Raw genomic sequence first — 27,351 nt, 5'->3', positions numbered from 1 at the left:
TCCTCAAAACAACAGTTCCTCATCTCTAAAGCAAGGACCTCAGCAAGGGCATTAGGAGCCTCACAGGGGCATTAGGAGGATGAACCGATTACCGGCTGAAGCACTGGTAAAACAAGTAAAGAACCTTAGGTAAATGTTAAGTTCATTTCTGTCTCAAAGGCAAAGGTGAGAGCAGCTACTATGCTCTAATACTGTACCAGCACAGGTGGTATTGCAGCTGTCCTTCATTGATCTTTAAAGCCTTTTGTGATGGTACTACATGTTCCTAGTAGACTTCATTATCCTCTTGTTTCGAGGAGGCTTCTAGTTAACAAGTGGTTGAAACAGCTTTTCAACTGTTTTATAATTTTTTAAAATGTCAAAACCTGTTTTAAAACAGGTTTGAAAAGGGTGGAGGCAATGGAAATGAACAAGGGAGAAGCTTGGGTGGAGAAGTGAGGCTGGAATGAGTAGGTGACAATGGCAGCAATGTAGAACCTTTTGAGAGGACGCAGGTCCGTGCAGCAATTCGTGACCCTTTACTCCTCCTCTGCCATTTGGCTTGCAGAGTTAAAAGGCAGTGGCAGACTCTGCTCAGGTTGTGACTTTCTAGTTTGCACTCAGAAAGTTCCAGCAGACCTGGATGGATGCTTCTGCAAGAGCTGGGATGCGTTTCATGAAGTGCTGCGCTAATAAATAACAGCACAAGATTAGCATGCAGTTTCTTTCAAACGTATGTAAGCAACTTCAGCAGTTGTGAACAGATAATGATGATGAAGTATGTGCTTTGATTTCTGAATAGGCTTTCTATATTTACAAATTTCCTTGGGCTGAACTGTGTAACACCTTCTCACTGCTTAGGAAAGTAAACTGAGCATTGCCTTTTCCCATGCTTACAGTTTCCCACATCTTCTTAAAAGTTATGGTACCTTGGAGTTTTTTATCATCCTTGATAGGGACCATATTTTACTCTATATCCTGCTTACTGTTGCACAATGATGTGTTGAGTTTAAGACCAAAGTATACTTTGCTTGACACTGAACAGTAACCACAAATTGAGTACCAGCAGATCTGTGTTTACAGTACTATTAGTTGTAATTTGGACATTCAAAGAAGTACATAAATAATATGAAGATTGATAACAGACATTTACTTATTGCAGGAATTTCTTCAAGATTTTTGAGGCAGGAGAAGGTGGTACAACTTCTCATCTTCAGTATTTTATTGTGAAAAATACATTTAAATGCATTTTTGTTTATTGATTCCCAATAGATTTTCTTATACACTGTTAAAGAGCCTCCAGAATCTGTTCTAGTTCTGTCCTGGTTGTTCTGGTTTCATCAAGACAGCAGTAACTGCAGTTCATCCAGTTATGTATTAAGCAGTGTGACTGATAACTGTAATCAATGATTCATTCTTTCCTGTACTCTCTGAGCAGAGACCTGTTTTGTTTTATGCATCTGTGCTCTCTCAGTGTTCCTTCACACACATCTAGATTAGTGCTCCTGAGGTGAGCTGTACGCTAAAAGCACAATGTGATAAGGCCTGTGGTATGTCTTAGTTCCGGTGGAGGTTTATTCTGAAGACTCAGAGCAGTGCCTGGGAAAGCCTTGCCCACAGCTGAGATTCATAGAGCTTGAGGACCTTTATCAGTGATGGTCTCCAGAGAGTAGCTTCAGGCAACCTTTTTGCTGAACTGAGGACATTGATTACTTGTAGATAAGGACCAAGAAGCCAGATGTGATTTGCTATTATGTGGGAGGCCAATGTAGAGAGGCTAGATTTAACATGGCTGTGATAGTCCACAATTGCTGAAAAGATGTGTGACAGTGTTGAAGTGAGACTATGGCTTCTCTCTCAGGCACTGTATGACTGCATCCTTAGCAGGAGCCAATAAAGTAGTGCTGCAGTAGTAGCCAGTGAAGGTTAAAGGTAAGATTCACTCACAAATTTTGGTGCTGGTGCTTGCATCATATTCTGCTATTAAATTGGCAATCTTTTTGAATGTCTGCCTGGCAAAGGTATTCATCTTTTCCTATTTGTTTAGAACCAGTCTTAACTACCCTTTTTTGAAGAGTTCCCTTTCAGCTCAACAATGAAAACTAGACAAAATGGGTCTTGGGTATAAATGTTCCTTGCAAGTCAGATGTATCTATTCTTAATGCTTTCATTCGTTATTACTCACAGGAAGGTTGCTGTAGACTGCTAGATCAGTTGGGAGTCCTGGAGAACTCCAGACAGAATATGAGCTCATTTAATTTCACTGTGTAAATAGGATTAGTTGTGGTCTTGTGGTAAAAGATAGTCTGGAGGCTGCGTGTTTATCTGTGGCTTACTTTGATGTGAAAGAGACTGGTGGTGACATCTTTCTAGAAAAGATGTATAAAATGTGAAGACTTGGCTGCCAAAGGCAAAGTGCATGTTGGCAATGCATCCAAGTCATAGTATTTATGTCATGATGAACTGGTGCTGCAGTGTAAGCTTTTAATCCAGGCTGAATGAACTCTCTCCTTAACAAATAAACCAAAATAATCAAACTGTAATCCTCACCTGTGTGTTGTGCCCTGTAGGTCCAAAATTTAATTCACAAAATGGTGACTGACATTTACAGACTTTGGGCTGAATTCTCAGGCACACGAAGACCTATTTACATTGTGGTGTAAACACTTTTGCTTCCAGTGAGTTGTCCTGGTATGTTATGGAATTTTTCTTACCAAATTAATTCATCAGCATCGATGTCTTTACCTTCATATTGGCTGCTGCAAACGATTCTGTGAGGGAATGAAGTGACTTATTGCACCCTACTTTTGTTACTTAGTTATAACGATATGCTTTTTTATTTCCATGCTGTTTTCTTAGGCATAACTCTTCTAAAAAACAAAGAACATCTACAGGTATCTATTTTTATTTATGTGTACAGAATCTACAGTAAATTCCTACAGATTATCAGTGCTAGCTTCTTCCTGTAAGTGAGACCTTGGGATATTTTTAACCTCACTCATCATATTTGCAAATACTTTCTGGTTTTCAGATACCCAGCAAAAGGACAACACCTCGTGCCAGTCAGCTGACCTTGTCCTCGCTATCATATTGAGCTACAGCTTTTTGGTAGCTTCCCATTCAGTACCAAATCTTACTTGAAAGAAAAGATATCTGGGAGAAGTGTCCCTGCCATAAAGTTTATTTATGCAGTAGCAAAGTTTTGCTTTCAAAACTCTGAGTCTCAATTGAAAAATTCAAATTGGTATTACTGCTGCAGTGCACTGTCAGTGCTGCAGCTTAGTGTCAGTTCCTGCACAAGATTACATCTCCCATGATGTACTGCTCTTGCTTTTTCAGAAAAATCCTGGAGGAGAATACAAGAAAAAGTACCATTACTACATATTTTTATAAAGCACGTCAGAGGCATTTCTGAGTCAAAATAATGATGTTTAAGGCAAAAAAAAAAAAATTTAGTTTCAGCTAAACGTTAAAAACATTTTTGTTTCTATTCCCTTACTGAGTGAATAAAGAAAATGTGAGTGTTGTTTTGTTGGTTCAGCTGCTTCTGGTGTTGATTTTGTTCCCACTTCTGTTTTCTTTGAAATCCGAGGCACTTCTGTGTACTGCTTGCAGCCTGTTTCCAATTCTGTTTCCATGATATTTCCCTCTGATAATGGTTTCTTCAGATGCCCAGCAGTTCTAACTACCCACTGCATCAACAGTGTAGATGCCTGGCCAAGTCTGAATTTTCGGCTAGTTTCTTTTTAAATGGAAATGAAAGAACCTTCCAAAAAATATTTTTCAGTGATAGATGTGAGATTGCACCACATATCACTGCAAGAGGGTCTGAGGTGGAACAAAGGAAGTGTGACCTCTTAATAGTATCTCTTGGCCAAAAATATACAGCTTTTTCGTTCCTACTGGCTGACACTCTGAAAGTGGGAAGAGTGAAATAGTGGCAATGCTTATGAAAAGTCTAAAAATGGGTGTACCTATGGAAATACATGATTTCTAGTTCCACTTTGCCAAAAGAGAGCATATGTAAGGGTGATCTAATGACATCTGTGCCTCTGTTAGCATGTACAAATCTTGCAAGAACAGCTGTACGTACCCAAAATGCCACTTAGGTGATATAATTTATCCCCTCTTGCTTCATGGAAGAGTTGGGGTGGATGGGTGAAGTTGTAGCACAGCTGTCTGTGGGCTTCTCTGCATTATATTTTGTTGCTTTTTGTATTGTTTCCTTTTGACGATTATATTGGGATGGTACACGGAGGCTCTAGGTATGGATTTAGGCCTTGTTACTTGGACACTGTATGTGTTTGGAAAGGAAAGGTGGCAACTTTTCCAATGAACTTAGCAGTCTTACTTTATACATGTCAAAGAAGGAGGCTTGGAGTTGTTTTGGAGACAGTGCCCAGATATCTGGGAATCGATCTCGTGGGCTGGTTACAATATAAGGATGTCCTATCACTTCCTTCCCTGACAGTCAAGGCTGGCAGGGAGACTGGTTAGTTGGTTTCCCTGCGGTATAATTGACATGACATGATTATCCTGTTTATTGCCTTCCAGCGTAAACATGGGGATCATGTGGCAGCAATTCTATATGACACCTTGTAGGTTCACCTAGGCTGGTCCTCTTCTGAAGCAGGATCAAGTTTACCTTGTCTGTCACTCTTTGATACATATCTGGGTACCAATACCCTCTGAAATGAGTTACCTAGAAAATTTATAACTCTCTTAGAGCTGGAGCAGTTTTCCTAATATTTGTCTTTGTTTATTTCCCTCTGGCCATGCAGAGCCACAGATGATTGTCCTCTTTGTATCAATCATTTAGACATTACAGAACTAACTATTACCATGTTATTTGACAGTCTTTGTTGTTGTTTTTTAGTTAGCAAACTCATTTCTTTCAGCTCTTTCTCATATGCCAGGCTAAGTCAATCCTCTTCAATCTGGACATGTTTAATTTCAGTAGCTGGTAACAGTTAAGGCCTTTTATGGTGGAGGGAGGAAGAGAGTGGAAGAGAACCCCAACATGGAAGATACTGAGCATCCACTTGTTCCTGTCCAGGGCTGGGAGCGTATGCAAAGACATCTCAGTGCTAAATTTCATCACCTGCACGTATGTTTAATATTGTGTATTTGGGATCTGGTCCAAAATTTATCTAAATCTGCGTTGTATGTATAAGTTATCAGATAAGTCCTGCAACATTATAGTTCTGGTGCATAATTTGTTATTCTTCATCCAGTGGCTTGGCTGTAATTGCTTATTTTCAGATTCAAATATCTTTGTCTCTATCTGCATTCTTGTCTTGGGCTATGTTGAGGCTGAGGCCTCGCTGGTTGCTAACTGAGCTGGTGTTACATGGGGATTATCAGGTTGTGGGACTTTGTTTTTGCTCTTGTTAAGGGTGAACAGCCTTGCTAAAGACTGGACTAACTTCTCAAGTTGGCTGTAGGTCTATTGTGTTCAGAGAATGAAAGACTGAACAGAGGTCCCACCACAGCTCTATCTAGATACAAGATTATAAGTCACAAGTTTAGAGCTTCTTTGATACTCTGAAAATATAGAATGCCTGCCTTCTAAATCAGGATTCATAGCTAGTATGTACAACAAAGAGATATCCCAGACCATAAATGAACAAATTCTCTAAAACACATATATCAGTAGTCCATAACTGACAGATAGAGTTGCTGAAGAAACATATATTCTCACTCTTACCTGTTTGACACCGTCTGAAGAAGTAACTATGCAAAGTTACTATTGTCTTTTTCAACTGTTAAAAATCAATGGAAGAATTGTAGAAAATATTGTGTGGGAGAGAGCTAAAGAAACCATTTTATCACCTCCTTGACCAATAAATTGTTATCTACAGGTACATTGCACATATTCTGCATTTTAAAATTGCAGTAATAAGTCTAAAAATACCCTAATATTACTTACAAGAATTATAGACTTCTGCATTTGCGATGTTAAAATAATTTCTTCCCTGCTAGGGACAGCAAGGGGGAAACTATGAAATGCATGCTGAAAAACTGGAAGATGTTTCATGTTCAGACAGTTTCAGAAGACTTGAAAGATAAATCATAATTCATACATAAGCTGATTGCACAAATTTCTTTAAGCAACACCTATTCATTGCCACATGGGTTACACCACAAGTTTAAAGAAAGTGTGGCATGAGAACCAAGAGACTGGTAGAGAAAGAATAACATAATTACTGATAAGGCACTCTCTTCTTGTGGGTCATGTGGAAATATTATTAACAGTAGTTATTTTTCGTATAATGCTTTTAATCATAGGATGTCAAAGCAGATTATAAAAGAGGAAAGGATCGTTATCACTGTTTTATTGATGGGGAAATGCAGATAGAGAAGCAAGATAAATGTAAATGGAAGCAATTGCCCAGAGTGACTTAGCAGCCTGGAGCAGAGCTGGGACTGGAGCCAACATGTCATGAGACATTTTCCAGCAGGTTACCCACTTGATCATGCTGCCTCTCGGCCTGTATCCCACAGTACCAAACTGCCTGTTATTACACCCAAGTCTGACCTGTTACTGTGATTACAAAAGAAGTTCTTAGAGCTGGAGACATTAGAGACACCTGTAGTTGCCCAACAGATAAAAGAAATGTCCGTTGTCTAAAAATAAGTGCAAACAGTGTACAGGACTGAAGGACAGCAGATTTGCTCCAAATGGGAGGGCTGGAAAGGGTGAACGACAGTGTAGAGAGGGCGAGTCCCACCACTCTTCACTGTATTTTCAGGGTCTCAGCTTATTACCACAGGTTCATGAGACATCAACTCTTCTATGCACTTAGGAGCAGATGCCCAGCGCTGCTCCCTGCTAAGAAAACCAGCATCTTCTTAGCGGTATCAGAGAGAATCCTAACCACCAAATACTCTACATCCATCAGGTTAGCACACAAAAGGAAAGTTAGTTGCACAGACATACGAATACCCAACCTGCCTCTCACCCAAAAACTCTGGCAATCCCCAAGAGACAACTTGTCAACACCCTGTGGCAATGCCCGGCATATGTGTGGTACCTCCCGGCCGGGAGGTGGTTTGTCCCAGCTGGGGGCAGTTCTTGGGAGCCCAACCCAAAGCAGCCCCTGTGTATTATGAAGATTTAATGCCATACTTGTAGCTAACTGTGCAACCTTGTGTTACATTAACAGCTTTCTCAGAAATTAGAAGTTTCTTTATTATTAAGGCTCAGTGTTTAAATCAGTAAGGTGAAAGTGCATTGCTATTTTTGCATATTTGTTGACAGTGAAGAGATGTGATTGCATGTTGGGTGAGACACTTGGCTCATTACATGGACTGGGCTACAGCTGTATGAGGGCAGCAGACCAGAGGGGGAAGATCCTTTGTACCCAGACCATCTTTAGTTCTTCTGTTCCCCTCTCAAGAGCAAAGGACAAAGTTAGACCCTTGTCTAAATGCTCAAAGAGTTAAATAAGTATTTTACCCTTTAAAAGTTCTCTTAAAATGTAAACCTTTTTCTTCTCCGTCTCAGGAATCTGTTGATTTGCAATAGGGGACATACCAATAATGGGTTTTGTTAAGTAAAACTAGCTCTGCATATTTTTTTCTTACCAGTTGTCTTTATTGCCGTAGCTTTTTTGATTTTCCATTAATGACCAGAGCTCCTACCTGCAGGAGGGAACAAATAGTAGCAAGTGCTATTGAATAAAGACCTGTAAGAAAAGCAATAGAACAATATCTCCTTTTTGCAGCTTGCGGTCTATACAGTGCTATAAGGCTATGCTCCAAGATATTTATATTAATTTGTTAGTTACAATATACCTTTTAAAATACAGTTAGTCAAACAGATTGCTATGTAAGCCTGTCTTTGCCCACTGCTTCCCCTGAGACTGTCCGGACCAAAACCGTCAAGAACTGCAAAGACCCAGTGTGGAATGAAACATTTTGCTTCAGGATCCAGAGCCAAGTAAAAGTAAGATGCAGAGTGCATTTCTTTTTCTTTTGGGGCGGGGATCTCATTGCGTGATTGATACGTAGGATACCATAAAAATAAATGTGTGAGGGACTACAAGGATATGGGTAAGGGGATGTGGTGTAGCATGCAGCAGCAAAATTAAATTTTATTTTCTGATATATAAAAGATAGCCAAGATATTTCACAACTATTCATATAATGTTCTATCACTTTTCACTTTTTAATCTTTTTTTTTAAAATCACTGCTTTTCAAGAGTAAACGTGAAAATTTCAGAGTAAATTGAACAGCATAAAAGACATATATGAGCTAAGTGGTGGAAGCATTACCATGCTGTACTTTTTTAGTATTCCTTTGGAATAACCTGCAATAAAAAAAATTCACAAAACAACAGTTAAAGTTTGCAAAAGAATACCAGCTGAGCTTTTGCCATGATGATAAATGTTAGAGCTTAAGAAGATTTGCAAGTCCCACTATACACTCCCTCCAAAAGGCAGCATCAACATCAGAGTCTAGGAGTGTACAAAGATCAGTGATAGGCCAAGTAAGCCAAGGTTACTTCACACCTGGGGCAATCAAACTCTGCTTTACAACTTGCACCCTTCATTTGCTAGTGCTGATGGCGGAGTGGGACAAGAACATTTCTGCCAAGTGCCAAATCAGCAGGCCAGTCCCCCGGCTCTCTTGAGCATCACTAAACTCCTCCAAAGGAGCATTCAGAATAGTTCAAAGTGTTGCTACACCACAGGGTCTCCAGTGAACAATCCCTCTTGCCTTTGTCTGCAAAAGTTGCCCGTGATACAAGTTCTCAGGCTTCCTTCCGCAGAGTTAGGTGATACTGGGTCCTGTTTGGTATGGTTTTCAGCTTTAACACGCCTGTCCATCTGTGGCCTACATCCAGTCCTTTCCCTGCAGAACTAAAAAAATTCTGGCTTCTTTCAAAACACTGGTGAGGCACAATTTCACTGAGCCCTGCAGGTTTATCAGGGAGGCGAAAGGCAAGGGACAAACATTGCAGCACGGGAACACCCACTGATCTGCAACTCTTGCACCAGAGCACCTGCTCCTTGCAATGGTTCGTGGCTGACAGGTCTTTCAAAACTGCAATACCACATGTAGCAGCTGAAAAAAATGTCTTGGCCACAGGAAGCTGCTTGATCTAATCCTTCATGGAGTAGTATTTGGGAAGACCTTACATTTACTTTGCAGTAAGTTTGCAGCAGGAGACAAGAGATGTGGCATTAGCCCCAATAATTTTCAGCATGTGACAAGAGCAGTGTGGCAGTGGTCGCTGTGGCTTCAGTGTGGGCTGCACAGAATGTGTCGTGGGGGTTTGGGACAACCAAAGCGCTCTGGCATGTCTGTCACTGCTGCCTTGCAGCTCTCTGGGCTCAACAGACTAGGTTAAGGCTCTCACAGGTTTCTCTGCATACACTGCAATTGCTCTTCTCATTACTCTCTGAGCAGAGCCAGAGTCTGCTGGTCTGGTTATTTTCTCCTCGCCTGTCCTGTGTATCATTGAGGTATTCATCTTCCTAAATCATGGGAGCCAGAGCTCAGTAAAATCCTATAATACACTCTCACCGTGGAATAAAAAAACTTGTTTGGGTATGTTGGGCTGGTTCCCATCAGGAAGGGGAGTGTTTACTGAAAGGCATCTGTTTTGATGAACATCTGATGAAGCACAGTGGGCGAGGAAGGGCTTCCTGGGCTGGTGCTGTGGGCAGCGCTTCCCCAGCTCCAGGGTGGCCACCCTGCCCAGAGCTGGTGGCACGCAGCCCCCTCCAAGGGCTGTCTCTGCTTGGTGCCTGACTCCCAGCGATGCTGCCCTCATATCCTCTGTCAGGAGCAGATAGAAACAATGAACTGCCCAGAGAGCCTCTGCTGCTTCCCACAAAGCATCCCAGTGGTGCAGCTGGAGATCTCCCTTAGCCAGCCAGCACCCTGTGCATGCCCCTCCTGGCTAGCTGGGAGTAACTGAGGGACTTCAAATGAGTTGGCCACTAAGAAAATGTCAGCCATTTTAGCCAAATAAGGGCAGTCTGTTGCAGTATCACAGCTAGGAAATCTGACCTGCTCTTCAGTGGATGCCTGCCTTCTACAAACGGCAAATAATTGCTTTTAAGCATATCCCCTCCATCGCCTCCCATAATCCTTTACAGGCTCTTTAAGGCTGGCCTGTAAACCAAGTTGCTGTGGCTGCTTCTCTCTGCTTCTTGTTGGTATGTTTCTCTTAGCAAGTGTGGTGGGCAGGAACCCACTGGTGACCCTGTCAGCCGCAAACAGAATTGTTTTTCTGTCTGAAGCACAGTGGATGCATTTACATATATGACCTTAAAGGGCAGCAGCCTTTCTGTCTTCTGGCAGCAAACTGCAAACTCGAGTTCACTACAGCTTGCCATCTCTCACTTGCTGGTTTCTTACAGAAATGATAGATGTCAAAATTGAATACTTGAGTTCTGGATTATCTTCCTTTCAGTATATTTGTATATTCAATCACTTACCAAATTTAGTTATGGACCTTCCTGTGATTCATTAAGAACTTTTAAGGCAACAAAGCTCACATGCTCACTGTTTTTTGTGCATGTGTTTTCGTGTCTTTAATAACAATCAAACCTCTTAGCAAGTGTCAGTTAAATCTGATAGATAAGTAAGAATCTCTGAGATAAGAGGTCCCTGTAATTGACATGAAAATGTGCATCTGAATATGGAGAGGCCTCTGGAGAGGCCTGAATTGTTTCCCCACTGAGAAAACAGCCATTAAAGTTAATTTGCTCAGCACTCTGGGAGGTACCTCTGAGCCAGCCCATGTGCAGCTACACCAACCAGGCACAGCAGGGGCTGTTACTCCTCCTGTCCATCCAAACAGGCAGGTGACAGAGGAGGGAGAGGAGGAGATTTGTGCAGTGGAAGGAAGAAAGAGGAGATTGAGAGGTGTACGATATAATCTGATGGAAATAGGCTTTTTTTCTGCTGCTTTCTGTGCATCTTGTCACCAATTTAACAAAAACATATCAGTTTCTGTAGTTTCTGTGGTAATTACCTCCATGTGATCTGTTTAATAATTTACAGGATATAATTATGCAGCCATGCAGTAGTTATATGGTGCTTCCTTAACGTATTTTAATCACTGCTTATATCCAAGGATTTTTTTTTTTTCACCAATAGCAATAAAGTCCTGACTACTAGATGGTTTCCTACAATTCAGGGAAAAGTGGTGACCTCAGACCAAATCAGAGGTCAAACATGTTTTTCAATATGGGAGCTACATATTCAATGATTCTACTAGCCTTTGTCATTTAAATTACTCTGCAGGGGAAATTGGCAACAAACCCAACTATGTTAGGTTCAGAATATTTTTCTTCAGCTCTGTGTTGATGAAAAGGTTGTGCATGCTCTCTCACTTCTCCCCATCCTTTCTCTGTCTTCCTTAACATGCTGAGCACATCATCTTGTACCTCCATAAGGTCTCAAAATAGAGATGTTTCTAATCCTGTACCTCTGTTCACAGAATATTCTGGAGCTGAAAGTCTATGATGAAAATGCAGCCACTAAAGATGACCTCCTCTTCACGGTCCTCTTTGATGTTGCTAAAATTCAGCTTGGAGAAATTGTTCACTTGACTTTTCAGCTAAATCCAAAGGTGAGGAATAAAACTGTCTTGGCCACAGGAAGGAAATACATTTTTGATATTGCCTCCTAAATAACTTTTTGTAAAGCAATTGTAGGCAGGAGGGTTTGTTTCCTATTGGTTTGTGCTTCATGTATCCTGTAAAATACTTTCCAAACTTTGCTCAGCAAAGTGGACAAGGTTTACCTCCCTACTTTGGACATAATCCTGAAGGTTTTTATTAGCTCCTCAAACCTCAGACACCAGAGTTTCCTTTTTCCCCTTCTTTCTTGATTCTGTTGCTCAAATAGGTTTTTTGGAGATAAAAGACTTAATCACCATTGCACACAGTTTCTCTGTTAGAATTTCTTTTTGTGGGACCAGCACTTATGAGTTTGGGCATATTCTGGCACAGATGTTGGAGTATTCACTTAAAAACTGATACCTTGCCCTGTAATTCTTCTGTGTATACCTGAATATAACACAAAGATCCATGCTGAGGTGCTAAAACCCATTGATGGTCAATTACTGTAACTATCTCATTACTTCAGTGTGCCTGAACGCATACATGATGACTTCAGCATGGGATCTGGATGTCCCATTTAGATACTTTTATAGATTTGCTGTTTCACTGACTTTTCTTATAGGCTATGTATTGGTATTGAGCTCTATGGTGATATTGGCAGGCAGTCTATATTAACTTGTCTGGTGACTGGTCAATGTATTGTCCACGTTACAGGAGTCCTTTCGATCAGAACTGAGAATGCCCTCTGCTATCCAACAGTTTCCGTCTCCTGATAACGTTACCCAGAAAAAACAAGGCTTTAGATAGTTTTAAGCCAACAGTTATTGCAGGCTTAGGACTGGGGATTGCCTATGTGACAATTTTACTCTGCCTCACTACTGAATGGATGAATGCAGTCACCCCGGGGACTGATGGTTAATGAAGGAGGGAAAATACTTTCCAAAATCACTCTAACTCAATTGCTTTCACTCATCTGAGAGTACCCTAGAACAGGAAGGAGATTTGATTTTAAGAGCTGTTTCAGGAGCCAGAATAATCATTGACAACCATAGCTAGTGAGAAAGAAAATTAATTCAAACGCTTATAATGAATTAATCTTTTACAGACACAAGAGATGCTGGAGGTTGAGTTTGCATCGGAGAGCATGTGAGTAAAACCCATACAGGACCAAACAACTGTCCTTTGCCAAAGCAGGCAGTCAAACACATGGTAGCATTTAAGATAATGTAGTTTAAAATGCTCAGCATCACAGCAACAGCTGGTGTTTATCTAGTCAGCTGCATATTGGCTAAAACACTGTGTTCCTTATCTTACCAAGAACCATCCTGGATACTACTGTATCCCATTATTTGCTGGAAGAGGGAGAAGGATAATAAGAACTGCAGCCACTGTGCTTATTACTACTATTGTTTACCCTTATCATTAAAAAAAATAAGGAAGAGACATTTCAGATGTCTCCCAAAATTAGAAATCAGTGACATATTTGAGACTATGCTGGACGAGGCAACCTTTAAGGAAAGTGTTATTCCTTGGTGTTCATTTAAGGACGTATTTAGGTCATATTAGTTCTGATTGCAGTTTTTTTTCCTCTCTTTCAGTCCAGTCCCTCCTGAAAAGCTTGTCACTAATGGTGTATTAGTGGTAATTTTAAACTATTTTTCTTCCGTGTTTGTTTTCAACCTAGTGATGGGAGTGATGAATCTGGCAGGTGCCCCAACAGCTCACTGCAGGCAGGGCTGAAGGGGAGGGAGGTGGGGGGTGGGACACTGGCAGCCATCCTGTTGTGCTGCTCCCTGTGCAAGGTTGTATTAGGAAAGAGGAACGCAGCCATTGGGGATACCCAGAGCCCTGTTCACCACCACCAGCTGACAGCAAGCCTCTTGACAAAGCCTGAAGCGCTCTTTCATTGACTTACTGCCTCTGGGGACTTCTCTTGGGACCCCCTCATGACCATCCTGTTTTCCCCACCTCCATAGGATGATATGGAAGTTGCTTTCTCGACTGCCCCTAACTCACTATTTAGAGGAGGAAGCACTTGGCTGTCCAACTTCACTAAGGCAGGGCTGCAAGGAGAGCCCTGTGATTTGGCTGACCTATCAGTCTGCCCTTGGGAGGCCTCAGCGCACTCCCAGTCCCTCCCCTGTTATTTCCCTTCCCAGCCCCAGCCCCGTGGATGGACCACAGCACCACAGCCATTTTTCTTCCAGCTGAAACCTGGCACATCTTCAGTGTGCCGAGGTCTTTCTCTTATCAGCCTAACAAACACAGGGTGGACAGTTTTCCAGACCCCAGGGACCCAGGTGACCAGAGACAGGTAGCAGTGAGGTGACTCAGATATGGCATGTTTTGTATACTTAATTCTCTCATTGTTCATCCCTGCTACAGTCTCGTGAAATTTCCTGCTTGGAAGTCCTGGTGGACAATAGGCGGACGAAGAAAGAACTTTCAGGTTAGACTTTAAATTAGAAACAAAAAAATCTTATGCTATGGTAAACTGAAAATTTATCTTTTTTTTTTTGTCATTTTCTTATCTGATAATTTTCCTACCTTGTTCTTACAATTAGAGCACAGGAACTGGATGGTTAGGAGTATATACAGGATCATAGATCCAACAGTTATAGTGTGTCTATGCTAACTAACTATAAAAACTGGATTTTGAAATTAAAGTGAATGATTAGAGTGATAATGATTCTTATTAGTGCTGTAAAATAGAAGTAAGTATATATTTCTATCTCAATAATTTACATTTTGCCCAATTTGCCTGTATGTCTGAGTTTTTAAAACAGCTACTGCTAGTTTATAAGCTCTTTGTTTTGTTTTGTTTTCTTTTCTTTTTTTTTCTTCTTCCTGTAATGTTCTATGGTTGCATAAATAGATCCTGGGAGCTTTTAAGCATTGTTGAATTTTTTGCATATAAAAATGACAACTTCTGAATGACCCATTTAGTGTTCTATTTCTGAAATCATAGTTACTAACTTCTCTGTATGGTTTTCATCTTTTTCTTTTAGAAAAAGACTTCTTGTTTTCAGTGAAGGGATCCTATGAAGAGAGCCAGACCCTGTCACTGGGCTCTTCCTGGCAAGCTGCAAAGCCCCTGGACTTCCATTACCTCAAGTACAGCCTGTCAGAGCTGCGCATGGCTCTAGCAGAGAAGCCTCATTTCTGCTCGGTATGTGATTGTTAGCTTGAGTAAGCACAGTAAACTCATGGTTTTCCATACCTGACTGAGGCAAATGGAAAGAATTTGTATTTTTATTTAAAAGCCATCTTTCATGATCTTCTGCTCTGGAAGAGCACTGTACCCCCTAAGACATCAGAATATTAGATGCCAACTTGGAAACTGCTGGACAGTGACCCCATTTGAAAAAATAAGTTGGTGACAGTGCTTTTTTGTGGTATATACATTAAATATTTTTCTACATCATAATTTATTTTTCAGTGTGTCTCAGGTGAAGAGAAAAAAGACTACCATGCATCCCTCACTATTCCTCTGGATTCACTTCCCTTCAAGGAGAAAGTAGCAGTAGCAAAGGTGATTGATACCAACTTTTTAGAATAAATGTGAAGCTATGGACCAAAGATCAATGGGCATGAGTTAATTAGATCAGTGTGAAGTAGGGGTTTAGATATATAACTTATAGGGCCCGTGCATTTTCATATGAACCAAGCAGAACTAAAAACCACAGCCAAACATTTGACAGACAGATTTCTGTAACGGACTGGGGGACTCATGCAGGTCAGAGCAAACGCACACAATGAGGCAAGATGCGGCACACTGGCAGAGCTGGTGCTGGTTATTACTGTATGCTGTTCTTTGTATCTTTAGTATAAAACAGTGTAAAGAAAGGAAACAAAAGGGAAGGGAAAGGGTAAGGGAAAGGAAAGGGGAAAGGGAAGGGAAGGGCCAGTGCTTATATTGTGGCTTTTTTCTAGGATGAAACAATAAATTTACATGTGAAGTCAAATGACTGGTAAGAAATTCTGTCTTTAGGTTTTGTGGTTGTGAAAAAAAGATGCCGGCCAGCTTTTTTGCCTTCTTAGCTTTTTCGCCTTCTTAGCTTTTTCTGTAACTAAGGGAGAAAGTATTTAGTCAGTGATTATATTTACCCCTGTTTACCCCATGTTAGTTACCCATGTCCAGAAGTTGAACATTGTCAACTGTGCTGGGTGAAATTTCCTGTTATGCTACTATGCAGGAGTTCAGTTTGCACGGGGAGAATAATCTTTTCTGGCTGCAAAATCCATGGAGCTACAAGTTTAGAAAAATATGTATTTATACCTCACTTTCCTTACTTGTAAAGAATCCAGAGTATTTGTATTTATAAAACCTAGAGGTCTTCAGGCAACAAACCCTAAATATTCCACTGTTTATAGTATCTGCATATGGATTGCAGTATTTATGTTAGACACTTCTTGAAAATCAGTGTAGCAATAAAAAATATTTCTGTTTTTTTTTCTGTAAGATTTTACAACTTTTTAACTTTCTCAGCCTTTTCTCTACCTTGTCTATACCATCTGTGATGTGCTTTTGTGGGGCTGCAATAGCAGCTTTTCTAAGCCTAATAGTAGAGTTTGTGACTTGTAAGCATGGGCCCAGACATTAATTGTAAGTGATCATGCACATTCTATTTAACCCTGGACTTTGTTTGAGGTCAAGAAACTTAGATGTTCGCTTGGATTTTGATCTGTGTATGGAGGAGAAAAATTTCCTGCAGAAACGGAGGAAGTTTGTGGCTTCTGCTCTGAAAAAAGCACTTCATTTAGAGCAAGACCTACAAGACCATGAGGTATGGGGAGCACCACAGAGACTGGACTGTGCTGTATAACAGGAGTGTGTTATGATTGTAGCTGTTTGCATATTGTTCCTTAACCAGCCCTGATGTATCCAGTGCCCCATGTAAAGCATTGAGAAATGTTTAGATGAAACACTGTGAGAGCACGGATAGTGTCAAACCCACTTGCTACACGTTTGCTCAGAAAAGAGAATGCCATAAATCAGCATTTTTTCCCTGCCTTATTTCTTTTTCATCCATGAACTATAGACTGGCTAGTCCTACTCTCTTAGCTCAGTCACCAGGGCCCCAGAAGGTATTTTATATTACCAGATTTTGGAGGGGGAAAACCTAACAGTTAAAGCGATACATAACACTGATGAGAATGTGTCTTATCACAGACTCTCTTCTCTGGTGCTCATCATTTCATCTGTATTGTCACTCTAACAGCACAAAGACATCCAACATCTTTCTCTCATCTGACTGAGTTAGGATTTGTATTTATTCATGTCCATGCTGGCATGGGGATGGTTGGTGCTTTAGGGACAGAACATGATCTGTGATCAGGCACTTCAGAAATGAAGAAGTTTTCATTTTGAGAGGGTTTTTTTCACCTGTGCTTTTCCCTTTGTCCAGGACAGCTGGACCAAAGGCATATTAAACGTTATGACAGAATGGCTTTGGATGCTACAAATGATGTCCCTGCTCACAAAATTATCACATCAGTATACTGTTTCTCATTAACACACTAGTTTCAGTGGAAAAAAGCAGTTTCTTAAGTATAGGAATTTTTTAGGGGAAGTACTTCTAACTACTAATTTCAGATTTTCCAACAAGAGACTGTTTTCTCACAGTCAGGTAAACCCGAATCAGAATACTTTGCTTTGACCTGAAATGCTTGATTTGAATCAAGTCACTGCTGAGTATTTCCTTGATGCAATTGCCTGGAAATGTGTATGAGAAATGTCATTTGGCTCCTCTTCACTCAGTGGGTTTCTTGGAGGAATTTGTCTTCCTGTAACACAGTTTAGATTTCCATGCAATTAGGCTTTGTGGTTCATCACTGCAATTATATACTCTAGGTACTTTATAGGAAATGTAATCTAGTCATTATACTTGACTTACAAGAGAGGATGAGCTCTGCTTGTTCTCAAAATAGAGCTCTCATGAGATGATGTTCCGCTAAGGAAAATGCACTCTAATATTGAAATGCCTTGAAACAAAAAGTGTTGAGCTGTTTTGGTAAGCCAGCATGTCACAATTTAGAATCAAAATTGATTGGTTTTGATAAAAAAAGTGAAAATTAGCTAATTATCAAATCTTTCTTTTTTATTATTATTTTTCTGTGCAAAATCCCAGGTTTTCATCTTTTTCTCCCCTGCTTGGGGAAATGGTGAAATGTTGAAATTTCTTGTGGGACAGAAATGCTGCAATTCATTCAGCTCTGATCACATGTGCTGGTAAACTAAGTTGTTGCTTACCATTGCTGTGTTGATGTTTAAACAGATACCAGTTGTAGCAGTCATGACAACAGGAGGTGGCACCCGGGCACTGACATCTCTGTTAGGCAACCTGTTGGGTCTTCAGAAGCTGGATCTCTTAGATGCTATTTCATACATCACTGGATCATCTGGTTCAACATGGTAAGGAGATCCTGAACAAAGATATCATTTGTCACCTCTATAGTCTGCTGTGTGAGAGATTTATTCTCTTTGTTTTGGTAAAGGAAGGTGTACTACTTCAGTCTCAAGCTTTTTTATCGCTGCATTGGGAACACATAGGCTGAGCCAGCATGTGACCTAGGCGCTGCTTACAGGGAAGAATGTTTTCTTTGACTCTGTTTCATCTCTAGGATCTTTCCTAGTGAGTGACCTTGGTGCAAATCACTGCCTTGTGCATAAACCTACATAGCATGGAGGGGCTTTTTGCAAGTCCTCAGGTTTCACTAGTGATTTGGGGGGTCCTCTAAATCAAAAAAATCTTTTCAATAATAAACTCAGTCCAAAAGATCTTTTTAATGAACCTCAGCTAGTTCATTTGATGTGGTCCTTAAATCCAAGTCTAAAATGGGAAAGCGTCTTAAGCATATGACAACGTACTTCCTTTCTTTTCCCCAGGACCTTGTCACATTTGTATCAGAGTGCTGACTGGTCACGCAAGGATCTGTCCAGACCGATTGGTGAAGTCCGCAGGCATATGACCAAGTGCAAGCTAAACTGCTTTTCCCTGGAGAGCTTTAAGTACTATGAGAAGGAGCTAAAACTGCGGAAGCGAGAGGGATACCAGATCTCTAGCATTGATTTCTGGGGGCTTCTGCTGGAAAAAGCATTAAGTGATGGGGTAACATGTTTATGTTTTCCCTAATAGCTATTGAATACTGTTGCATGGAAAATGAAGTTCCAGGGACAGATGCTAGCCTGAGAGCATGCCAGCATTATCCAGCAAATGACTTCTGCTGACTAACAGGGGATTTGTCCCCACATATCTCTCAACACATAATTAGCAGCCCAAGGGGTATTCTGTAGAGCAGAAACCTGTCTCCTTCTACCAGTATGAGTATCTGAGCACCTAACAGCAGAGTCCTGCTCTTGGTTTCTTTTGCTCTGTTCCTCCCTGTGAGAAATTAAATAATCCTTGTAAAGTGGATGCGTTTACTGGGAAGAACAAGAAACCATTGTACCACAAAGTGTCCTACAGCTCACCTGTAATTATGCTTATGTGGATGTGTAAATGTTTAGACTGCTCCTTGGTTAAAAAAATGTCTGGACACAACATGAGTGGAGAGAATAAGAAAATGAAGATGAAAACAGGTATTTGTTTTGCTGTAATCTTGCATGCCCATACACCATGCCAAGAAGGTCCCTTGGTTTTGCTCTTTCTCTGTTTCTGGTCAATTCACAGAAAAACAACCACAGACTCTCAGATGAGCGACAGGCATTGAGTCAGGGTCAGAATCCCCTACCTATCTACATGATCCTCAACATCAAAGAAGACTACAGCCTTTCAGAGTTCAAAGGTGATGGCAAAACTGAGCTGTATCTAGACTCGGTTGGTGTTCAGATGATCTCCATTATCAGTTACTGCATGTCCTGCAACCCCTTGCACTGCTGAAGCATAGCATTCATAAATAGTTCCTTTTCCTCCTTAACTTCCTCTTCCTTTTCCGTTTCTAGACTTTGTGCCTAGGCTCTGGGAGGAACCCCTTTTTTATGGGGCAGGAGAAATCTGGGGGAGGTGCTTAAGGACAGCCAAGGTACTCACAAGCCTTAGCTCCACATGTGGGGAAAATTAGGTTGACTCCTTTTTGGTATAAACTTCACTTATGTCCTATCTGGAGAGGCTTGTTGGAAAGTTCTGAATGAACAAGTTCAGGGAAACGTTACTGAGTGGCTGAAGCCAGCTGAATGATAACTCCTTACCCTGAGGAAGGCCGCTCTGTGATCACCCTGCTGATAGGCTTTGTCCTGCAGCTGCTTCCTTGTCATTTCAGAGCCCTTCCTGCAGGGAGGTAGGGATAGGATTGAGATTTAAAAGTTCATTTTGTGCCTCTGCAGAATGGGTGGAGTTCACCCCTTATGAGGTTGGGTTCTTAAAATACGGTGCCTTCATTCGTGCAGAGGATTTTGGCAGCAAGTTCTTCATGGGTCGCCTGATGAAGAAGCTCCCCGAATCCCGCATCTGTTTCATGAAAGGTAATGTGCTCCATTGCAAAAATTTGAATTGCATAAAAATGTACTTTAATATTACAGACCCTGCATATTGCAACCAGTGCCCTGCAACACGCAGGACTGAAGCAAAGTGTACAACATATTTGTTCTCACCTCTGGCTGAATTCCTTAGACACTGGAGATGGGCTAAAAAATACTTACAGGAAATTTCAAATAACACTATTCACTGTTGCTTTTGTCTTGAATGGTAACTCTCATGCCTGAAGTTTCAGGGCTGCTTAAAGAGGTTAGGTGTGTTTTGAACCGATCAGCAGCAGAGTTCCACATGGAAAACATTTGTATTTTGAAAATGGAATCTTAAAACCAAATTTGTCTATGAATGGCATGATTTTATAACAAAAAGCAATGTTGTTACTGAGTTCTTTATAAAATATGGCAATTTTGAGTAGTTTTCTGAACTGTTACTGATATTTTTGCAAGTTTAATAGTATTCTAATTCCTTTGTAATTTTGCTAGCATGATTAAATCAGTGAGTTTTGCTATCCTTATTTCAGTAAAGTGGGTAGCTCCCAGTAATGCATGAAAGACAGCTTCGCAGTTTTTATGCAACTCTTGTTTTAATTTTGCGTAATGCTAGAATGCTCTACCATACCCCTTTGTATGCTGGTTCTCTGGGGTGAAGTTGTCTGCAGAAGAGTCCATCTGCTCTTAAATCCTGAACAACAGATGTGTTACATGTAAATAAGCACAACACACAACAGGACAGCAAGGATACCGGTAAGAAAAGGTTTACTTATGAACCGAAAAATCCATACAACCAGCAACACCACGTGGTATTCCTTATTTGGTGGGCAGAAAAGTTGCACACCTTGATGTATGATGCAGGAATCCAGAGTCATATGGGTACAATCATGAGAAAATAGCTGCGCATGAGGAACAGAAGATTATGCTTAGCCACACAGACACTAAATCTCAGGGCTTTAATAGCTATGCTTAGAGCTTTTAGTGATGTCATGAGTTAAAAAAAGAGATGGCGCAGGGAAAAGACTCAGAAGATAACACAGGATCCAAGAGTATAAATAGGTCTGAAAAGAGGAGGACAAATTCATGGAAGGTAGTCCCACTGATGGCTCTGAAACACAGTAGTTCAGATGCAGCCACCAGCACTAGAAGCGCCGAATCCAGAACCTTGAGATGCTGGAGAGTATACTGGAGAAGAGATCCCTTCATACTTTCCATTTTCTTGTATTCTTCCATTAAGCACTCTGTGCTGACAGAGTTAGGTGGGGCTACAGAGCCGCCTTCTGAGAACATTGTGCCTCCGATGCAGTTTCACAATACCAGTGGTGTAGTGTGTTCATACCCGAGGTGGCCAGGTAGCAAGCACACCCAACACATCCAGTCTTGGATGAGCTCTGTGTTCTCAACCTCAGCACCTGAATTAGGCTGGTGACCCCACAGCCGTAGGTGTATCTTTAGAAAGGATAGAGTGGAGAGTTAAAGCGATGTTGCCATCTAGCGATAAAACATATAATGCCCTCTTGGGTTGTGGTTAAAATGTACTATTAGTTACAGCGTGATAGTTTAAGGGTAAAAGCAAGGTGTCATTTGCAGGGAGAGGTAAAGCCTTTTATAAGAGCAATGGCTAGAGCTGGAAAGACTGGATGAGCTTATGGGGATACAAGAGACCGTCAGGTTTCCAGAAGAAAGATTGGGGTGCATGAAAACTTGTCCGCTATTTTCTAGTCTGTCAGCCTAGTAAAAGATACCATCTCTTCTCATAGTTCTTACTTCAGCAAATATAAGCACCATTAAAATTCAGTGCAAGAGGTTAGGGAAACATTGCTACGTAATTATGACCAAGTTCTGGGGGGACAACAGTGTTTGGAAGATGTTAAAATGCACGAGCAGTGTGTAACTCCCGGGGCTAGTGGAGCCAGAAGAGTTACAGCAGTGAGAAGGCACCAAGTGAAGACAGGAGAAATGAGAGGAGTTGCCTTCTCACAGCAGGCCTGGACAGAAGCTTCTCAAGCTGCAGGGAGATGAGGTTGTGTTGATGGAAACTGGCTGGTAATTATCTGCAAATGAAGTCTGCTTGCCAGCTAAGTGTAGAGCCAGAAAGCCCCTATCTGATTTCTTAATTATGTATTCCTAACATTTCTCAAGCGAGTCCCATTCTCATAGGGACTTCCTGTGAAGCAGAAGACCCTTGGCATCTTGTTGCACTCCACAAACAAGCCAGGTTTAAAAGGGAATTGTATTTCTGTTGCTAATTTATGGAATACCTAATTATTGCGTTGTGCAATTCAAATTATTGCATCCTTTATGATGTATGGCTTTTGCAAAGCTTTCGCTGGTGGAGATTTTCAAGGCAAAGCTCAGCTGTGCCTTCTCTGGCAGAGTTCTTCTCGTGGCCTGCGGCAGAGCTGTGGAGGAAGAAATACTTTTCAAGATCCAAGAGGCTTTTGGAGATTTCTGCACAGAGGAGGCATTTTTAGATGTTCTTTTAAGTGGGAGGGCAAAAGTGGAAGAAGGACTCTGGGGATGAGATAACAAGGAGAGGGAGAGAAGGCTCACTCAGGAGAACTTGTGGCAAGAGAAATCTTACAAGGGACAGTGAAGATGTCTTGTTTTAGAGGACTGCTCTGCAGACTATCTGGAATTGTGCTCTAACCACTTCAATCTTGTCTGTTCAGGAGCAGCCTCCAAACCTTTAACTAAGTATACGGTTGTATATGACATACTTTGCAGACCAAACCCTTATTTTATGGGAAATGATGTGGTTTTACTCTCTGATTACAGTTGCTTATAGGACAGAAAATGTTGGTTTGCAGTGTATCGGCAATAGCTGTATGTGACAACGAATTACAGTGGCTGAAGGTCCGGCACAATGTTTAAAACTGTTTAGGTTCCTCTTTGAGGGCAGAATGTGAGTTGCCACAGAAGAACTTCATACAGATTTTGCTGAGAGTTTGGAAACCTTGAGGCTTTCGGATACCCCGTGCAAAGCTGAAAGGTTATTTTTTTAAAGGGATATTTTCCATTAAAATGTTTCCAAAGCAGTTTCCCTGTTCTTTACCATTGCACAGGCCTGTGGAGCAATGTTTTTTCCTACAACCTCTTGGATGCCTGGCAGTCGTCAGATCCTACAGAAAGGTCCTCACTGAGGTGTACCCAACACAGGACTGTTGATGTTGGTTGGTTACGTTTCTGTTTCTACTTTACCTGTTGTCTTATAAATCTTTAAATGAATGTTACGTTCAGATGCATATAGCGTGAAATCTTTGTGAATGCTTTTTAAATCTTAAAACTGAGGCCAATGCTGCACTGTTGTGATTTTTTTTCCCCTGAGGTGTCATGTTGCCAGCAATATCTAATTAGGTTTCCTCTCTGAATTCATTCATAGCAACATTATTTCCATTAGTCTCCCTTGGACTGAATTTATGCAAGTGATGATTTGCCACCAAATATCAAACTACTGAAGTTCTTTAACAGATCGTTGCCAGGGGCCTTTCAGTTTTGTAACAAATATCTCAGTGCTGTGTTCTGTCTGCCTTGGCAAATGGTGCTTTTTGTATGTTGTTGTTGAAGACATGGTTATATCAATTATGTGGAACTCCATTTCAATTTTCTTTGATCTTGTTGTAAACCTGTGTTCTCTTTAGAGGTGTTGACTGTCCTTTCTTTGTTCAAATGTGGTTAGCGAGTTTGGTTTATGAGCTTTTCATCACTTTCTGCATGGAAGTGTTGTAGAACCCTGAGCTCAATAAATGCTTGTGATAGAAAGTCATTGGCCCTCTTACCCAATCTCATGAGGTGCCATTTAGCACAACCCTTTTTCTCTGCTCTTTTCTGTGTGTCTAAGTCTCCTGACAGCACTCTTTTTTTGCAAAGCTGGTTTGGACTAATTTTGAAAGAAACTGGTCCAGATTCTCAGCGTACCCTGACCTTCACACAGGGAATCCACCTATGACTTCTATCAAGCATTAGATCACTTTTTCCAGCTTTAGGAAGTTTGTTGCCACTCTGACTTTGTTTTTCATGGAATATGTTTTACTGAAGATTGATTTTCTTCTTGTTCCTACTTTGACATTGACTGTATGTTGCCATGTCTTATTAGGATCTTCCTTCCTCTAGGTAATATTAGATGCCTTTTGGTATTTTAAGTATTGCAAAGAACTGTATCAAAACAAAAACTTGTTTGTCTCCTCTACCCTTCAGAAGGAGATGAGCCTTCCTCACCAGCCAGGAGTCATGAGTTGGAGACTTACTTAGTCACCCCTGAATGTGGCATCATGGGCATCATTCGGCAGGTCCTGACCGAGCGGGTGATGGTTTCAAAGTTCTACAACTTCCTGAAGGGGTTCCAGGTGCACAATGAATACCTTCAGAGCACAAACTTCTGTATGTGGAAAGGTAAACATCCCTGAATATTAATTTTTTTTCTGCTTAGATGGGCAGTGTTTGCATCAGTGAAGAGAAGGCAGAGGATGAACAGGCTTTATTTTTCACTCTGGAAACAAAAATTTCAAGATAACTAGTTAAATTTCATCCAGTCAAATCAGCTCCAAGAAGTCACTTGATTCCAGGGAATGGCAACTACTGCTCATTGGGGACAGAAGAAGAGCAGCATGAGATGTGAAGGAGCTCTGTCTTTTTACCTTGGACAGGTCTTTCTTTTCTGTGTCAAGGCTGAGCTTCTGTAGTGTAGCAGGGTCCTGGAAAGCAAAAGTAATGGGGAGACAAGAGGCATTTTTTCCTCCCTTATTAGCCAAACAACAGATATATTACTTCTTTAGTGAATCACTCATCATAACAAATACTTCCTTTTAGATACTGTACTGGAGAATTTCCCCAACCAGCTGACAGAAACGGCAGAGTTCATGTGCCTGGCAGACACGGCGGGATACATTGATATCAGCTACCCACCACTCATGAGGCCAGAGAGGAAAGTGGATGTTGTCCTACACTTAAACTATTCTTCTGGATCGCAGACATCGGTGTGATGAGCACTCTATCTTCTTTTATAACTGCTGTCTTTTAGCCATTTTAGCCCTCTTTAACTCCTAAGGAGTCAGAATAATTTATGTATAAGAAACTGATTTTGGGAGAAAAAGATTCTTGGTGTACCGCTCCCATTTTGTAGATGCCTAGGTCTCTCAGTGATGCTGGTATACCATGGAAAATCCCCCAAGGAGAATAGAAGTAGTATCAGTTTCCTAAATCTTTTATTTTAATTAACCCTCTGATAGATAAATGCTATCTTCTAGACCTGTGTGCTCCTGGGATCTCGATATGGCTATTGAGGCTACGCTCCGTATGGAGTGTTTCTTTGGAACTAGTACCACCACTGATGAACTTGTTTTGTTTGTCTTGTGATATCCATCTAAAGACGTCCACATGCAGTTGAGTTAGAAGTAATTTGTCCAGTTGTCTTTAGAACAGTAACTGGATATTTTTTGTTGTTGTTGTAAACTGTGGAGAATTGTCCTTTGATACCATATCTGCTGCTTCAAATACCAGCTAATAACCTGGTCTATAATTCCTGTTACTAGATATGGATAACACAGAAGTTCTTGAAGACTAAAATTTTCATATGTGCCAACCAGATTCAGGAACAAAAATCCTATTTTCAAAAATGACTTACACACCCACAAGATTAAATTAGCATTTCAGTCAAGATGATGTTTGCTCCCAGATACCTACATCACTTTTGACAACCGTCTTAAGGCATCTAAGACAGTTAGAGGCTTTTAAATGTTTCATGCCAAGTCAACAAAATGTTTGTACCTTTGTGAATTCGTATTTTAAAAACCTACCATTTCAGATTCCTGTCCATTCTGCTCATTTCAGGATTTTCTCCAGTAAGGGGCATGTTTCTGTGTCCTAAGCAGTTAGGCCACCCTTGCCTGCAGCCATGAACATCTTATTTATCTTGCAGATAAAGGCTGAGGAGGAGAAGGAGGTAAGACAACAATCAGGAGTGCAAGTTGGAGACTGGGTCTTGAACTGTTGTTCTGTTAATAACTAGTACTTAATATCTCAGGCAAGAGACAAAGGCTAGAAGAAATACTGACAGTGAACACTGCTCCCAGGTGTTTGTGAAGGGCCTTTGATGGATGCATTGTGCATTAGGAAAAGTTGGGTGGTAGCAGAATTTCTGACCTTTTCTTTTTTTCTGTCTGAATGCAGCCTTTGGAAGAAGCCTCCAAGTACTTCCTAAAGCAGGGAATCCCATTTCCCAAAGTCCACCTGAGTGAAGAAGAAAAGAAAAATCTAAAGGAGTGCTACATCTTCGAAGACACAGAGACCCCAGAGGCGCCAACAGTGGTGTTTTTCCCGCTGGTGAATGACACCTTCAGAAAATACAAAGAGCCTGGTAAGCCGTGGGACAGAGATGGTCCTCTCACCACCTGGTCACCCTTTGGCTGTGTCGGGATGGGAGACATGGTCAAGCATGGCCCCCTTCCTCCCCTGCTGTGGCTCCCATGGGAGAGGAATGTGGGTGTCAAGGTAGCGAGGAGCAACGTTGTGCCCCAGCTGGAAAGCGGGACATGGGACCACATCTATACCCCATCAATGACCTTTCTTTATTTGTCAGGTGTGGAGCGCAGTCCTGCTGAGATGGCGCAGGGCAATGTGGACGTTTCCAGCATTTTTTCCCCATATTGCTTAAACAGCTTTACCTACACAGAGGAAGAGTTCAACAAGCTGGTAGATCTGACCAGCTACAACATTCAGAACAACAAACATCTGATCCTTCAGGCTTTGAATTCAGCCATAGAGCAGAAGCGACAACACAAAAAATAAACACTGTCCTGAGTTTCAGAAAGACACCATATAATTTTTTTTTCCCTGCAGAAGAATCAAGACCTGTTTGTGAATGAGCACAATGGTCTTGGGAAAGTACAAAGACTTGTCTCAGCCTGTGGTTTCTCTCCACCACGTGGTGATCCTAGATAAACCAATCGAACAAAATAATGGTTAGTCTCGTGCTTTATGTTGGATTTCACTGCTGGTGAACATTTTTTTCATGTATATACATGTATATGCAGTAAATCAAAGGTTAGGAAATATGGAGCTTGTTGACAAGTTTTTTAAATGCAGGAATGTGGGACAGCAATACAAATTCTTTCAAAATTTACTACACTAGTAGAAGGTATACGTGAAGTGAAGACAAATAAGCTACAGATATTGAATTTATTCCAAATCTAGTGCAACAGAAAAATACATAATAAATGTGGACAATTTCAAAGAAAAAGAGAAAACTGTATTTTCTTACAGTGTCAGCAAGAAATTTTGTTAGAAATAACATGCAAAACTAAACATAAAAGATACAGAAAATCTGA

General features: G+C 41.0%; 1 protein-coding gene across 1 annotated transcript in view; it reads left to right on the top strand.

The window, feature by feature from the left end:
- LOC128139586 (cytosolic phospholipase A2 epsilon-like) overlaps positions 1-27,074 on the top strand; it is a 35,242-nt gene extending 8,168 nt beyond the window's left edge. Inside the window, exons 3-20 of the mRNA XM_052782183.1 lie at positions 7,791-7,927; positions 11,439-11,570; positions 12,668-12,708; positions 13,161-13,203; positions 13,948-14,011; positions 14,571-14,731; positions 15,002-15,094; positions 15,496-15,533; positions 16,214-16,349; positions 17,841-17,977; positions 18,452-18,674; positions 19,236-19,350; positions 19,889-20,026; positions 23,092-23,199; positions 24,224-24,418; positions 24,836-25,002; positions 26,195-26,381; positions 26,604-27,074. Of these exons, the coding sequence (XP_052638143.1) occupies positions 7,791-7,927; positions 11,439-11,570; positions 12,668-12,708; positions 13,161-13,203; positions 13,948-14,011; positions 14,571-14,731; positions 15,002-15,094; positions 15,496-15,533; positions 16,214-16,349; positions 17,841-17,977; positions 18,452-18,674; positions 19,236-19,350; positions 19,889-20,026; positions 23,092-23,199; positions 24,224-24,418; positions 24,836-25,002; positions 26,195-26,381; positions 26,604-26,812 (2,324 nt within the window). The 3' untranslated portion in view covers positions 26,813-27,074. The remainder of the gene's footprint in view (positions 1-7,790; positions 7,928-11,438; positions 11,571-12,667; positions 12,709-13,160; positions 13,204-13,947; positions 14,012-14,570; positions 14,732-15,001; positions 15,095-15,495; positions 15,534-16,213; positions 16,350-17,840; positions 17,978-18,451; positions 18,675-19,235; positions 19,351-19,888; positions 20,027-23,091; positions 23,200-24,223; positions 24,419-24,835; positions 25,003-26,194; positions 26,382-26,603) is intronic.
- The last annotated feature ends 277 nt before the right edge of the window (positions 27,075-27,351 follow it).

Source organism: Harpia harpyja, chromosome 3 (assembly GCF_026419915.1).
Source record: "Harpia harpyja isolate bHarHar1 chromosome 3, bHarHar1 primary haplotype, whole genome shotgun sequence".
NCBI classification, from domain to species: Eukaryota; Metazoa; Chordata; class Aves; order Accipitriformes; family Accipitridae; genus Harpia; species Harpia harpyja.
The sequence above is the reverse complement of the archived record's forward strand: the minus strand, read 5'-3'. Positions and strand labels throughout refer to the sequence as shown.